General features: G+C 33.5%; 1 protein-coding gene across 1 annotated transcript in view; it reads left to right on the top strand.

Annotated features, from left to right (window-relative positions):
* LOC145259475 (glutamate receptor ionotropic, NMDA 3A-like) overlaps positions 1-14595 on the top strand; it is a 344884-nt gene that overhangs the window by 143185 nt on the left and 187104 nt on the right. Inside the window, exon 3 of the mRNA XM_080117230.1 lies at positions 6162-7248. Coding sequence (XP_079973356.1) covers positions 6162-7248 — 1087 coding nt within the window. The remainder of the gene's footprint in view (positions 1-6161; positions 7249-14595) is intronic.

The following is a 14595-nucleotide window of genomic DNA, read 5'->3' as shown; positions in this document are numbered from 1 at the left end:
TGCTTATTTGTCGAAGACAAATTCTTGACTAGTATAAAACTAAAAAAAAACTCATAATTAAACTAGAAGAATAGCCGCTCAATAACGGCCAAAATTAATTTATCGTAGTATTGGGACGATTAAGGAAAAATCGAAACCTTTGGAGTTTTGTATCGTATCGGAATCAGAAAGTGTTAGCCTAATTTCCGATTCCAAAAACGATTATTTTATTTGTATATTGTGATGTTTGTTTAAAAGCTATATTTTCTATTGCTGGTTCTGATGATCAAATGATAGCTATTTATTGATTTTGAACTGACAGTAAAATTAAAATTTATAGATTATAATGATGAATTTATGTAAAAATGCAAAACTGATCAGGTAAAATAGCATGGACAAAAATGTCACAGGTTTATAGAAATTTTGGATACGGCAAATAAAGGAAAACCACTGGTTGTCGGATTAAAAAGTAGATGAAAACTCTCCGTTCCACCACCATCACCCACCCCCAAAAACATAATTACATTTTTTATTGAATAAGTGGCTTTAGAATCAGAACCGGAATTAGTAATTGTATCGGAATCGGAAATTTAGAACAGAATCGGTAATTGTATCGAAATCGCATAAATATTGGTAATCGTTCCATCACTAATTTCTAGTACAGAACAGCTTTATACCGGTTTTGTGTCATTTATGAAGATTTTAATCAAGATATAACGCTTCTAAATCTTATGTCTAAGATCCATATTCCAATGTTGATGAAAATTTCTTGCATACATCATTTGGAGTCTGGAAAATCTTCAAAATGAAAGGTTTAAAAAGCTTATGTTTAATGACTATAGACAAAATTGCATGCAAAGCTGAAATTTTTATATTTTCAAATGGGATGGTGTGGCCATATTATTCCAGTTAGGTACCTTTCAAAATCTTCCAAGGAAATTGAAAGTTGGTGAATATCTATTGATGTCTTATGCATATTGTTTAATATTACACAAGCATCGGATGTATCTAAATTTCCAGGAAACGATACCAACCCATTTTTGACATAAACTAATTTACAGTAAATCTTTTTTGCATTAAATTAATTTAAACTAAATTTTTTTTGCGTTAAACTAATTTAAACTAAATCTAGCCCATGCAGCTGCGTTTCCAAATTCATGGTGATCGGTTAATTAGTTTTGGAGTAAATCCTATACATAAGAATATATAAAAAATACTCACATACTTAACTTTATATAGTGACTAGCGGGGTGTACCTGGCGTTGCCCGAATGTTTGGAGGTGTGTGTTGGGGGGCTTATATCAAAACAACCTTGTTTAAAAAAAAACGTTGGTGTTTGGAGGTGTAAAAGAAAAAAGTTTTAGTAGAAAGGTAGGCTTTAAGCCTTGACGCGAAGGTGGAAACGAAATGGAAAAAAATCCCTGAGACCTAACCATCTCGGCCACAAGGGGAGAGTTAACATTCATAAAGTGAAATTGACAGGTTCGAGAAAGTTAAGTCGCGTGATGTTTGACCTAGTTTATCGCTGCAAGCCAGTTTCTGTTTCCCCCACCCCTTCATTCGCTTTTTTATACTGAAAAGCGTAACGAGGATGAAAATAGCACGTAAAAGTCGGGCAAATTAAAGATAGCCGCGACCCCCGTTCTTAAGTCGTAAATATGATTTAGATAGTTTTAAGGAGTGAGCCAACCGAGAAGCCCGGCGAAAAATGCAAACACACACACACAAACACACACATTTTTGCCTTTATATATTGCCCGGGTGTTTCGAGGTGTGTGTACTCTTAAATAAAAAAGAAACCGGGGGGGGGCGTCAAAAAGTTTTGGTAAATCGGTAGGATCGAACCCGAAGCCCTGAGGCAAAGTTTGAAAATAATATGTGAAAAAAACATGAACCGTTCGGCCAGCCAGAATGAGTTACTGAAAGATGTTTGAATTTATTTAAGTAAGAAAAAATCGACAGGTGCCCGCACGGAAGTCGTAGAGGTAAGATTTTGTGCGAGCGTTACGATGACGACGACGTAAGCAATAGCTATCCAGCAGTTGTTTTTAATGAGGTCAATGACCAGGTTTGTTTGTTATAAGCGAAGTAAAAAAAGAAAACATAAAAACGAACGTTAAAACTTAAGCGGTGGGGGGGAGGTACTCAAAGCATCGAAAAGAAAAACACAAAAACCTAACGTAAGGCAAACGAACGATGTTAAATGTAAAAATCGAAAAAACAAAAAAGAAAACAGAAAAACGAACGTTAAAATTAAAAAAAGAAGACACGTGAAAAATGGCTTAAATAAGCCTGTTTCGATATTAAAATTTAAAAAATTGGTGGGTACCCGGGTGTTTTTGGGTGTGTGTGGTCGGTCAGGGGTGTTAATGAAAACCTAAGAATAAGAAAAGTAAAAAAAAAATAAATAAATAAATAAAACAGAAAAACGAACGTTACGTTAAAAATGGCGTAAATAACACTGGTTCAATATTTAAATTCCAAACAAAAAATCCCCCAAAAAAAAGACATCTCACACCACGATTCGAACCCAAAACGCTTAGATAATGACCCAACGCGCTAAGCAACTGCGCTAACGCAACGTACATGAAATTTAGCCAGTTCTTCAACTATTTAAACTAAATCAGGTCATGACGTTATCTGACGCATGCGTAGAACCGGTCGTCGTCACGAGAGGACCGTTTTTGTTGACCCCCCCCGTCGAAAATTGTCGATTTCAGGGTGAAAAAGTTAACGCTTTTGGCCAATTTTTCGATATTTTTCGGCCGAAGGATGGAGCTTCAATATGATACCGAGTTTGTGAATTTTTGTTGTGTCTGTCGAAAGTTTTTAGCAGACACACAAACATACACACATACATACATACATTTTTGCTTTTATATATATATACTAGCGGGGGTACCCGGCGATGCCCGGGTGTCTTGAGGTAAATCAAAACTCCGGGGGGGGGGATTAAATAAAAAAATGTTTTGGTAGGTGAGTATGAGAATCGAACCCGTACCCTTGAGTTGGAAATTAATGTGTGAAAAAAAAACCGGGCGACGTTACCCATTAGGCTACCGCGACATACATAAAACATATCCAGGTTTGAATTTATTTACTGAACTATAAAAACAGGCGTGCGCAATAAAAGTTAACTCTGCTGCTTCCATTGTACCTAATTAAGAAGGTCAAATAGAAGTCACTGTTTTTGTTTTTTCCCCCAACAGATGTTGGGGGGAACCAGCTCCCAATTGTCCAGATTGAATAACAATTGTCTGATGTACAACATTGATCAAAGCTGATTTTCCCGGCGCAATGCCGAGAACGTTGTTCGTTGTTAACTTTCAATTAGTTTCGCTTTTTATACGAAAAGGCCTCATCAGCATGCGAGAAGCCAAAATAGCAATAATTTTGTAAAAGTCGACGTAAATAAATCTAGATGCGACGCACTTTCCCAAATCGTACATATTATTATTTATGACCCATATAAACAGTTGTAAGCGATCGTAACGACATCGGAACCGTGTGCGAGAAAAGCCTTTTGAAGACATACATGAAATGGTCACACACATTTTGCCTTTTATATATATAGATAACTGTAACCAGTTGTGCATAATTTGTAATTAGTTGATGAAGCCCCGATTTGAGAATGCTGATGGGTATGGACACAACCTTTATTCAACACTTCTGCCTGATACAAATTCAAGAAATAATACAACCTAAGCTGAGATGTTAGTACCTGTCAAGGCACTGCGTATGAATTAAATAGAACCTATTGTTTACAGACTATTTGCTTATAAAATAAACGCACATCAAATAAGTTAATCAACAAACAAATCGTATACAATTTATTGATTTGGTGCAAAAGTTTTACCGGTTTGTAGAACCAGTGTAATTTATTTTATGCGCGTTGTTATTATTTAAAGATTTTACCATGACAAAATTATAAGTTTTTTTATTTCAGATTATCAAGGCATCATTTAGATTTTTCTATAATATTCTCACCCATGTTGATCCAAAAACGACTTTCTTTAGTCAATAGAAAGGAAGTCATATTCTATCATGATAATACTCATTCTCACAGACCAATATTGACCAAATCTCGCCAAGGAGAATTTAATTGGAAACATCACCCTATCCTGCATATTCTTCTGCCTTAGCTGCCTTTGATTTTTGCATATTTTGAAATTTACAAAACAATCTAGACAGCTTTAGGTTAACATCAGGAGAGGAAACTGAACATGTGCTAGATTCATATTCCATATCAAACCCCAACAAATTTCACAAACGAAGCATTTATACGTTCGTTGACAGAATCAAGTTATAGAGAGCAAATTTCGATATGGTTATGGATAAAGATTTTCGAAAACACAGGTTTTCTTTTCACAAATTAAATTTGAAATCGGCTGAATCGTTTGCACCGATCTGTTTCAGCATAAAATGACCCAACGAAGATTGAGATCTCGTAAAAGCCAACAAGATCCCAACCAAACTTTTTTTATGTGACGAGTAAGTATTTATGGTGCCAACATTCCCATGTTGGAACATGGAGAATATTTCAGAAACTCTGCTATTTTCAGAAAGTAAAGATACTCATATTTTCCATTTTCACAAGTAAACATTAAGTTTTCATGTTGTTTTTTTTTTTTACAAATGTGGTTCCAAAGCTGTTAGTTAAGACTAAACTACAAAATTTGTACAATATGTTAATTGTTATCAACGCGTTAATTACTTATAAACATTATTTAATTGTTATAACTTTAAATAAATAAATCGTGGTAATCGGCTGATTTATCGTATCTGGTAATTTCAATTTACTCTTCTTTTAATGTTTGGCTCGCATACGACTTCTAAGACAAATCTGAGTGTAGAATCTGGCTGAGAAGGAAAGCAAAGGTGTATGAGGGCGGGTCTGTTCTGGTATTTTTTTTTCTTGCCTGCATCTTAATCTCCCCTAGTTTTCTTCTTTCTGTTTCACATTGTTTAGTACCGGATGTGATGGATCAGGTGCCGATCCTGGGCTGTTGTTTCCCAGATGTGAATGCCAAATCCAGTGTATTTCAGGGTGGTTTTGACTTGGCATTTTTAGCTTTGTACAGGGCAACCAGTGGGTCTTTTTCCTACGTTAACTCTGAGTACAGTATTTGTTGAGGATGCCTATTTTCATCCATTATAAGGTTATGCCTCAACCAACGGAGACTGGCTGTGCTTTATGATTGTGGCCTTAATACTGTTCTTGCTTGCTTTTTGAAGGTTTCAAGGGCGCTTGTGTTGGTTACGTAGTCATACCATTTGATGTTCATCTCATGGTTTTTAAAGATAGAATTAAATACAACGTAGCATATTTGTTTTACTTATTTAAAGAATATTTATCACGTAATTAAAATAATTTTTATACAGAAACAAATTGTTTAAATATATATATACGGCTATTATTTGAAGAAAAAAATATATCAGTAACAGTAAATTATACAGATGGATGAAGAAATCAACCGTGGAATTTCTAGTTTTGTTAATAATTAGGTAACGTTTCCAATGTGTAAATATGCCCGTATCTAAATAAAACGGCGTACATTACTGACATGATATTCCTAGATATATATTTAGCACATAACGATTACAATTTTAAATTACAATTTTAAATTTGAGACGCTATTCTCTAGTGTATTTGGTCTCTCTGTACAAAAGTTTGTCTGGACAACCTAACATTAAAATGATTCACTCTACAAATAAACATAGAATTCTAAGCCAAAATAAAATCCCCTCGACGCGGCTATACATTGGCTTATATACAGAATTGTGCACCTTCTTCTTAGGATGTTACTTCAAGTAACAGCACTCAGCCGGATACCCTACCAGATCAGATGACTTCTTATTCTGGAATTCGGTAAAAGCAAGAGAGAGAAAAAAAGATATAACATAGTTTACTAGCCATTTGGAGAGAAAAAAACACTAATGTTCTTTATTTCTTCACTAACTCAACTTAATCCTCAGTAAAGTGCCTCTTGAATTTTGCGAACTTATTAAAGTAAAATGAAAATAGGTAAATTTTACTCGATAACGTACCGATTTGGGCATATGCATTGTTTTATTTTTTTAAATGTTTTTTTTTTCAATTTCAAAAAACAATAAAGATGCTTTTATATAATTAGATTAATTAACAATTCTCTTCTTTTTTCTTTCTCTTTTTTTTACAACAGAGATCTAAAACTTAGCCTTGAATCACCCCTCGAGATGGACCTGCCCATCGGATATGGTTTTACACCCCCAAGAACGAATTACTCCTTTCAAGTTTTGAATCTAGTGACCGATTTCGACGGCACGAAGATCTGGAAGGAGGTAGGGTCGCTGGACAACTTGTACGTTAACTTAAGCACCATGGTGGAACTTCCGGGTAAGCGACACAACTCGACGCACCGGACGCGGAAGTTGTACCGCGTCATCACCAAGATTTCGCCACCATTTATCATGGAAAAGGAGGCCTTCACGGAGAGCGGCGAGTGCTACTCGTACGCCCCCTGCGTTCAGCTACAGAGTGGCAACGACAGTGACCTGTCCAGCGCATTCGAAGATTACCTGCTCACCAACCGCTACAACACCAAGAAATACGACGTCTCGTGCTGCACGGGCGTCACGATAGATATCCTAGTGAAACTCGCAACCGACATGGAGTTCGACTTTATTCTCTTCTTTCTTAAAGAGCCCCCTAGCGGCGGCGGCGACGACAGCGGCGGCGGCGACGCGAACCAGACGACGTTCGACTCGGAGATCTGGAATGATACCCTGCAATATCTGGAGGATGATCTGGCGGACATAGTGGCTGGTCCGCTCAGCATCACCGTGGAACGCATGAAGTATATCACTTACACGGAGGTCTACTTCTATACGGGGTTTTCTATGATTACCATGAAGAAGGAACGCGAGACTTCCATGGACGCCTTTCTGAAGCCTTTCTCCGTGGAAGTCTGGTTGGGAATCGTCATCAGTGCGACGGTCACCGCAGTGGCGACGTCGCTGTTTGAGTGGAATAGTCCATTTGGGCTCAACCCAAAGGGGAGGAAGAGGGAAAGGAACTACACGCTCGGTTCTGCACTGACGATGGTCTATTCAGTGCTTTTCGGACACATTGTGCGCACCAAATCACCCAAAAGTTGGCCTGGGAAGGTGCTGCAAAATTTCTGGGCTGGATTAGCTATTTTTATAATCGCTAGCTACACAGCTAATCTGGCTGCCTATTTGGCCGGTCGTTCAGAACAGTCGGATTTACTTAGTATAAATGATAAACGAGTGAGTATATATTTGCTTCATTTACATTGTTTTACTTTAATATTTGTATTGCTTCCTTAAACAAAGGAGAAAGTTTATGACTTGACAGAAGTCATACTATAAAGTCACTGGAATCTATGCCGATGTGCTAATAAAGGTGGAAAATAGAAAGTAAGAAATCAAAACTAATGAAAGGAATTCACACGAACATAAACTATATCTTCCACTTTATCAGACAGACGAATATGAACGTTATGCATATAATATAAATTTAAAGTTCTAATATAAAACGCGATAAATCCAATTTATTTAAATTAAGATCTTAACTGTAAAAGACGAAACTTTTCTGGGTGTTAAATGTTAAATCTCTAGTTCAGGCGATAGTAAGAATACTATTGCGAATAACTTTTGATTTCTACTCGGTCATGGCTGACGAAACGAGAGAATACTACTTCCGTGGATTAAATTAAGGGTTCTGTTCGAAATTTCGTGTAGATTCTCGAGTCCGATAGAACGGTTTCCGAGTCCGACAACATACACTTTAAGATAATCGGAGATTACATCGGCCGAAACGTTGTGGAAATAAAACTTAAAACGAGAACAGTAGTCCGAATAATCAATATAATAATCAATATAATTCAAATATTAAAAAAGTATTATTTGGATTCATCGGACTACGTTTCGGTTGATGTAACATCTGACTTTCTTCAGGTGTATCTTGTCGAACTCAGGAGTGTTTCTGTCGAATTCGGGAATTTGGACAGAATTTTAAACGAAACCCTTTATTTACTTCACAGGGTAGCATGCTCTTGTTCCGTCAGCCATAACTGGATAGAGGTCTTAAGAAATTCGCAATTGAATTTTTCAGTCGCCCACACTGAGAATTAAACTTTTAGGAGAATATAAATTTTACAATTGATGTTTCTAAGTACTCTAACCACTGCACTATGGGTCCTTGGTTAGGACTAGCAGTTAGAGTACTTGGAAAAATTCCGTTTGAAATTCATCCAAATCTCGAGTTCGACAGAAATATTCCTGAGTTCGACAAGGTACACCTGCAGAAGATTGGAAGTTACATCGACCGAAACGTTGTTAAAATCACACAAGAGAACAGTAGTCCAATGAATCCAAATAATACGAATAACCAAGGCTCATCTCAAAAATTGTGAAAGTTAAAAAAATATATACTTTAAAATAACACTGTTTATCAGATAACTATCAAGTCTTTGTAATTCATTAACATATTAATCAGTTTAACAAACGAAGAACCACTGTTTATTGAACACATCTTAAACATTAAATCTTGACTATTTTTCTCTTAAATGTGCTATAGCTTTCTTAGACAGATCGTGTTGAACTAAAAAAAAAAAAAAATTCATGAAATTTATATTATATTATTTTTTCTCATATATCGTTTAATGTAATTAAAAATAATTATATAATATATAGCTTATTGAATGAGTATCCACTGTTAAAATGATATTAAATATGTAGATCATGTTAAGTATCCTTTTAAGAAAACATATGAACAATATTATTTAAATTGATACCAGTACTAAGAAAAACCATATCACAAACCACACAAATTCATATTATACAAAATACACGTTACTAATTAAATTTGTATTGAGTATTAAAAAGTAGATACTTTCTCTTATGTGGATCATAATGTACTATTCTCAAATAGAAATGTATTTTAAATAGATATGAAATGGTTAAAAATAATCTAAATGGTATAAAGACTATTAAGTATGTTTAACAAAAAGCCACCTTTAAATCATAGCTTTTCTTTGATGTCTAAAAGTTGTTTTAATGTTTAAAAACATTGAAAACATTAAGCACTTAAGATAATAATACACGTCAACCAGTCTTTTGTCCGAGGTATTATTTGGTGTTTAATCGTTTTACTTTAGGTCTGTTTCATGTTATTCGGATTGTCAAAATTTTCAGCTACTTTTGCAAAGATTATATGATTTACAATCACTTGTTTATCACGTTCTTATATGTTAGTCACGTTTTCTTTTGAGTTTAGACAGGTTTGTTTAGGGTAGGTGATCTTAAACGACAGTTAATGGAAAGCACTCTAATGCAAAATATGACGTAGTTTATTTCAATACGTTTTTGCATATGAATGAGAAATGTGAATGTTTTGCTTTATTTTGTGAGCGCAGATCAAATAAAAGTTATTGGTGTTGTTAGGGGGCGGGCATAGAACGCTTCTCATCGAGTCTAACTTTGTCTAATGAAAAATGAATTTTGATTGTTATTGGTGAAATGGGCACCAACATTTGGTTGTTTGCATATTTTTTCTACAAAATTACATGTATTATTATTATTATTATTATTATTATTATTATTATTATTATTATTATTATTTATAATAATAATAACAATAATAATAATAATAATAATAATAATAATATTAAGTAGCAAACTATAGCCGAGAGCGACCTGAAGGCTCCCTTTGCATCTTGCTATATTGAGGTCTAGGCGATGGCGCCACGAGATGCCCAAGATTGTATTACTTGCCGAGACCTTATAATGCTGAGCAAGGAGGCATCAAGTCCCATTTTTAGGTCTTTGATAAGTCGATCATTGAACTCCGATCTCCCGGCTCATTACCGAACACTCTTGCCATGATGCTAAATGGGCCGACTGATATTATTATTAGTTTTCACACGGGTCATTATCAGAGATTACTTACTAAAAACAACCGGTGGTGTTCCTTGGAATTTGAGTGACAACAATTTCCCCAGATTTCCAATACTCTCCACCTCTTTTCGATAAGCTTTGTAAATGAATTTGTATCATCGCAACTGCCGCTTACTATTTACTTCTCACTGTCAATAACTGTTGGCCATCGCTGGAATTGATGTGGCAATAAACCTCTCTAATGTTGAGACCTGGTTAGTGCTTTCCCTTTTATCCATCCTCCTCGACTTTTCTCGACTATTTCGTGTAGTGCCAGTTGATGACGACACTACAGGTTTAGGCGGGGTGGGGGTAAACTTACGATAATACGGTTTAAGTTTCATTGGTTCCATGCGGTGTTCCTCTATCTTTGCTTTACTTCGGTTGCAGTTTTTGTATGGCTGGTTGGCGTTTGTAGCTCATATGTATTTGTCTTCGTATTCAATGGTTTTTCCTCAATATTTCAGCCGTTTTCATTATTGCTATCCATTGTATTTTCTCAACCATCCTTCTGATTCCAGTTTCTCCAATTCTTTTTTCAAAGATTTTGTAGGATTGCTTTTACTGCTAGAGTGTTTTCGGTGATTATTATTATTATTATTATTATTATTATTATTATTATTATTATTATTATTATTGTTGTTGTTGTTGTTGTTGTTGTTGTTGTTATTATTATTATTATTATTATTAATCTTATTATTATTATTATTAGGTAATCATGAAGAAAGAGAGAGCCTGTTTCCTGCGTTTGCCTATAGGTGGCGTTAATGTCTGTCCACCCAGTTACGGAAGCACAAAATGTATATAATGGCACCGTTGAAATAAAAATAAATGTTTTTATTATATTTTAATTTTAAACATGTTTTTTTTTGTTTTGTTTTTTTTGCAAACATATTTAAGTTTTATTTTGTTTTGTTTTCGCAAACATATTTAAGTTTTATTTTTCCAAACATTTACGTTTTGTTGCTGGTTTATTTTCAAACATTTACGTTATTTTTGTTTTAATTTAAATTTTTTTTTTTTTTTTTTTTTGCAAGCATAAATTAAATGTTTTTGCTATATTTTTCTTTTAAACATATTTATGGGTACAACCGTTTTTCCGCGAGTATTTTTTACGTTCTTATAATAAAAAAAGTCAACGTTTTTTCTATTTATCTTTTTTTTATATGGACCCCCCCCTCTTTTTTCTTAATTTTTCTGGACTTATTTTACTTTTTCCGCGAGTATTTATATATATATTTGAAAAGGGATATTGTAAAACCTGAATATTACTTGAAACTACTATAAAAAAAATTTTAAAAAATAGCGCGGTTCAATAAGTGCATAAGCAAACTTTTCTAAAAGAAAAATATTTCAAAAATATTTAGTTTATGCCTGCAAAAAACAACAAAAAAAACCTAAAAACAAAAAAAAACGTAAATGTTTGAAAATAAACTAGCAACAAAACGTAAATGTTTGGAAAAATAACACTTAAATATGTTTGCAAAAACAACAACAAAAAAAAACAAACGTAAATATGTTTGAAAAAACAAAACAAAAACAAACTTAAATATGTGTGCAAAAAACAAACAAACAAAAAAAACATGTTTAAAATTAAACATTTATTTTTATTTCAACGGTGCCATTATATACATTTTGTGCTTCCGTAACTGGGTGGACAGACATTAACGCCACCTATAGTCAAACGGAGGAAACAGGCTCTCTCTTTCTTCACGATTACCTTATTATTATTATTATTATTGTTGTTGTTGTTGTTGTTGTTGTTGTTGTTGTTGTTGTTGTTGTTATTATTATTATTATTATTATTATTATTATTATTATTATTATTGGCTCGCAGGTCTTCAGAGATCTTTCCCTGAAAACAGTCTGTGGTGTTCACTGGAAGTTAAGTGAATACAAGTCTCCGCAGCACTCTCCTTCTCTTTCTATACCATTTGCAAATAAATTTGCATCATATTAGCAGCATCGTTGGCAGCAGCTTTTGTCTTTGCTGGGATTTGAGTGGCACTTTTTATTATTATCTATATATTAATATGATAGCGTTCTTTTGTGTGTCACGCTTACATCCGGGTCGTTTAATTGTTATGTTCTTCTATTTCTAGTCATACATAATTTTACCATATATATATATATATATATATACCATATATATATGTGTGTATATATATATTAATATGTTCTTTTGTGTGTCACGCTTACATCCGGGTCGTTTAATTGTTATGTTCTTCTATTTCTAGTCATACATAATTTTACCATATATATATGTGTGTGTGTATATATGTATTAATATGTTCTTTTGTGTGTCACGCTTACATCCGGGTCGTTTAATTGTTATGTTCTTCTATTTCTAGTCATACATAATTTTACCATATATATATATATATACCATATATATATATGTGTGTATATATATATTAATATGTTCTTTTGTGTGTCACGCTTACATCCGGGTCGTTTAATTGTTATGTTCTTCTATTTCTAGTCATACATAATTTTACCATATATATATGTGTGTGTGTGTATATATATTAATATGTTCTTTTGTGTGTCACGCTTACATCCGGGTCGTTTAATTGTTATGTTCTTCTATTTCTAGTCATACATAATTTTACCATATATATATATATATATATATATATATATATATATATATATATATATATATATATATATATATATATATACCATATATATATGTGTGTATATATATATTATGTTCTTTTGTGTGTCACGCTTACATCCGGGTCGTTTAATTGTTATGTTCTTCTATTTCTAGTCATACATAATTTTACCATATATATATATATATATATATATATACCATATATATATGTGTGTATATATATATTAATATGTTCTTTTGTGTGTCACGCTTACATCCGGGTCGTTTAATTGTTATGTTCTTCTATTTCTAGTCATACATAATTTTACCATATATATATATATATATATATATATATACCATATATATATGTGTGTATATATATTTACCATATACATATATATATATATATATATATATATATATACCATATCTCTCTCTCTCTCTCTCTCTATATATATATATATATAAATATATATATATATATATATATATATATATGTATATATATATAAGTTTTTATTTCAGTTTCAATTCAAGCTAATTTTTTTTGAAATCGCAACTTTATAATATATAAAAATCAATAGAACATTAACTATATTATAATATATACGAAATTTGCAAGAATTAAAATATCATATTGAAGCGTACTTTACGGCCGGGTTTTACCGGGCGTTCGTGTTAGCTTAGATAAATACTTTTGCAGTTTTAAGAAAAAAGCTACAAAAATATCAGAGCGTCTCCATTTACACCGTACATCTACAAAATGCCAACATGAATATATTACATATGAATGGGTCCCCTGTTGAATTTCCACAGGTCCCGCTAATTATTATTATTATTATTATTATTATTATTATTATTATTATTACTATTATTATTATTATTACTATTATTATTATTATTATTATTTTACTCACTAGGAATAGTCACACAAGCCATCTTCAAAGATTTCTCTTTGAGAATAACTTGTGGTGTTATCTGGAGTGACAACAAGTCTCCTCAAATTTCTGATACTGGCCACTACTTGCGATAACCATTGCAAATGAATTTGCGTTATCGCAACAGCCTCTTGCCCTTGATTTGTCGTTGGCAGCGACCATTGGTCTCCACTGGAATTTGGGTGGCAATAAGGTCTAAGTCGTATTTGTACTCATCTAGCGGAGGTCTGGCTTCCTCACTTATTTTGTGTGATGCCAGTTTATGGTGGCATACAAATACACAGGAAAAGGTGGCGGAGGGCAGAAACGCGGGGGGGGGAAGGGTTCACTTACTAATACATTGTTTCAGTTTTCATGCTTCTATGTGATGTCCTTTGTGTTTTATATCTGTAACAATTTCTGTTCGTTTAGTCTGTGTTTGTAGCTTATGTGTGTAAGTCTTTGCATTCAAGGGTTTTCTTAAATATGTCTGTAGTTTTCATTTTTGTTATATCTTCTCGGCTATCCCTCTAATTTTGTGATTCTCAGTTTCAAGTACTGTTGCTGGCTTATGCTTATACCATTTATCTGTGCGTTCGAGATGCAGTTGTTTACACAATTCCCAGTGTACTGCCATTCTCACTTGGTCATACCTGTTCTTGTATTCCTTTTGGGCTAGTTTGCTACATTTACTTAGTTTATCATTTGACTCTTTATCCACAGAGTCTGTATTTGCTGTTTTCTTGTGTTTTGTCGATCTTTACTTTGGTGTGGTTAGTTGTTATCGAAATATCTTGTGCTGTCGTTATTAGAGATTCAGTTTCTCGGTTTATGTGTCTTTTTCTCATCCATGTCCAGATGTTTTCGTTATTCTCATCTTTTGTCATCCTTACGCAACTTCCGTGTAGTTGTTTCCCTTCCCATTTTCTTTTTTTCTCGTATTCTTTTTCTCTCTGTTTTCTGTTTTGTTGATTTTTTTTTTAGTGTCTCTCGCTGCCATAATAATATTTTCAGTGTTTTGCATTATGTATTTTTCTAGTTCTTTTTTGGTGCCATTGACACGGGCTTCTATGCAAACTAATCCCCTCCCGCCCTCTTTTCTTTTCTCGTAGAGTCGGTAAACATCGTCCTCCAGGTGTAGTGCGTTATGCATAT

This window comes from Euprymna scolopes, chromosome 3 (assembly GCF_053919585.1).
Source record: "Euprymna scolopes isolate OS-2025 chromosome 3, ASM5391958v1, whole genome shotgun sequence".
Classification (NCBI taxonomy): Eukaryota; Metazoa; Mollusca; class Cephalopoda; order Sepiida; family Sepiolidae; genus Euprymna; species Euprymna scolopes.
The sequence above is the reverse complement of the archived record's forward strand: the minus strand, read 5'-3'. Positions and strand labels throughout refer to the sequence as shown.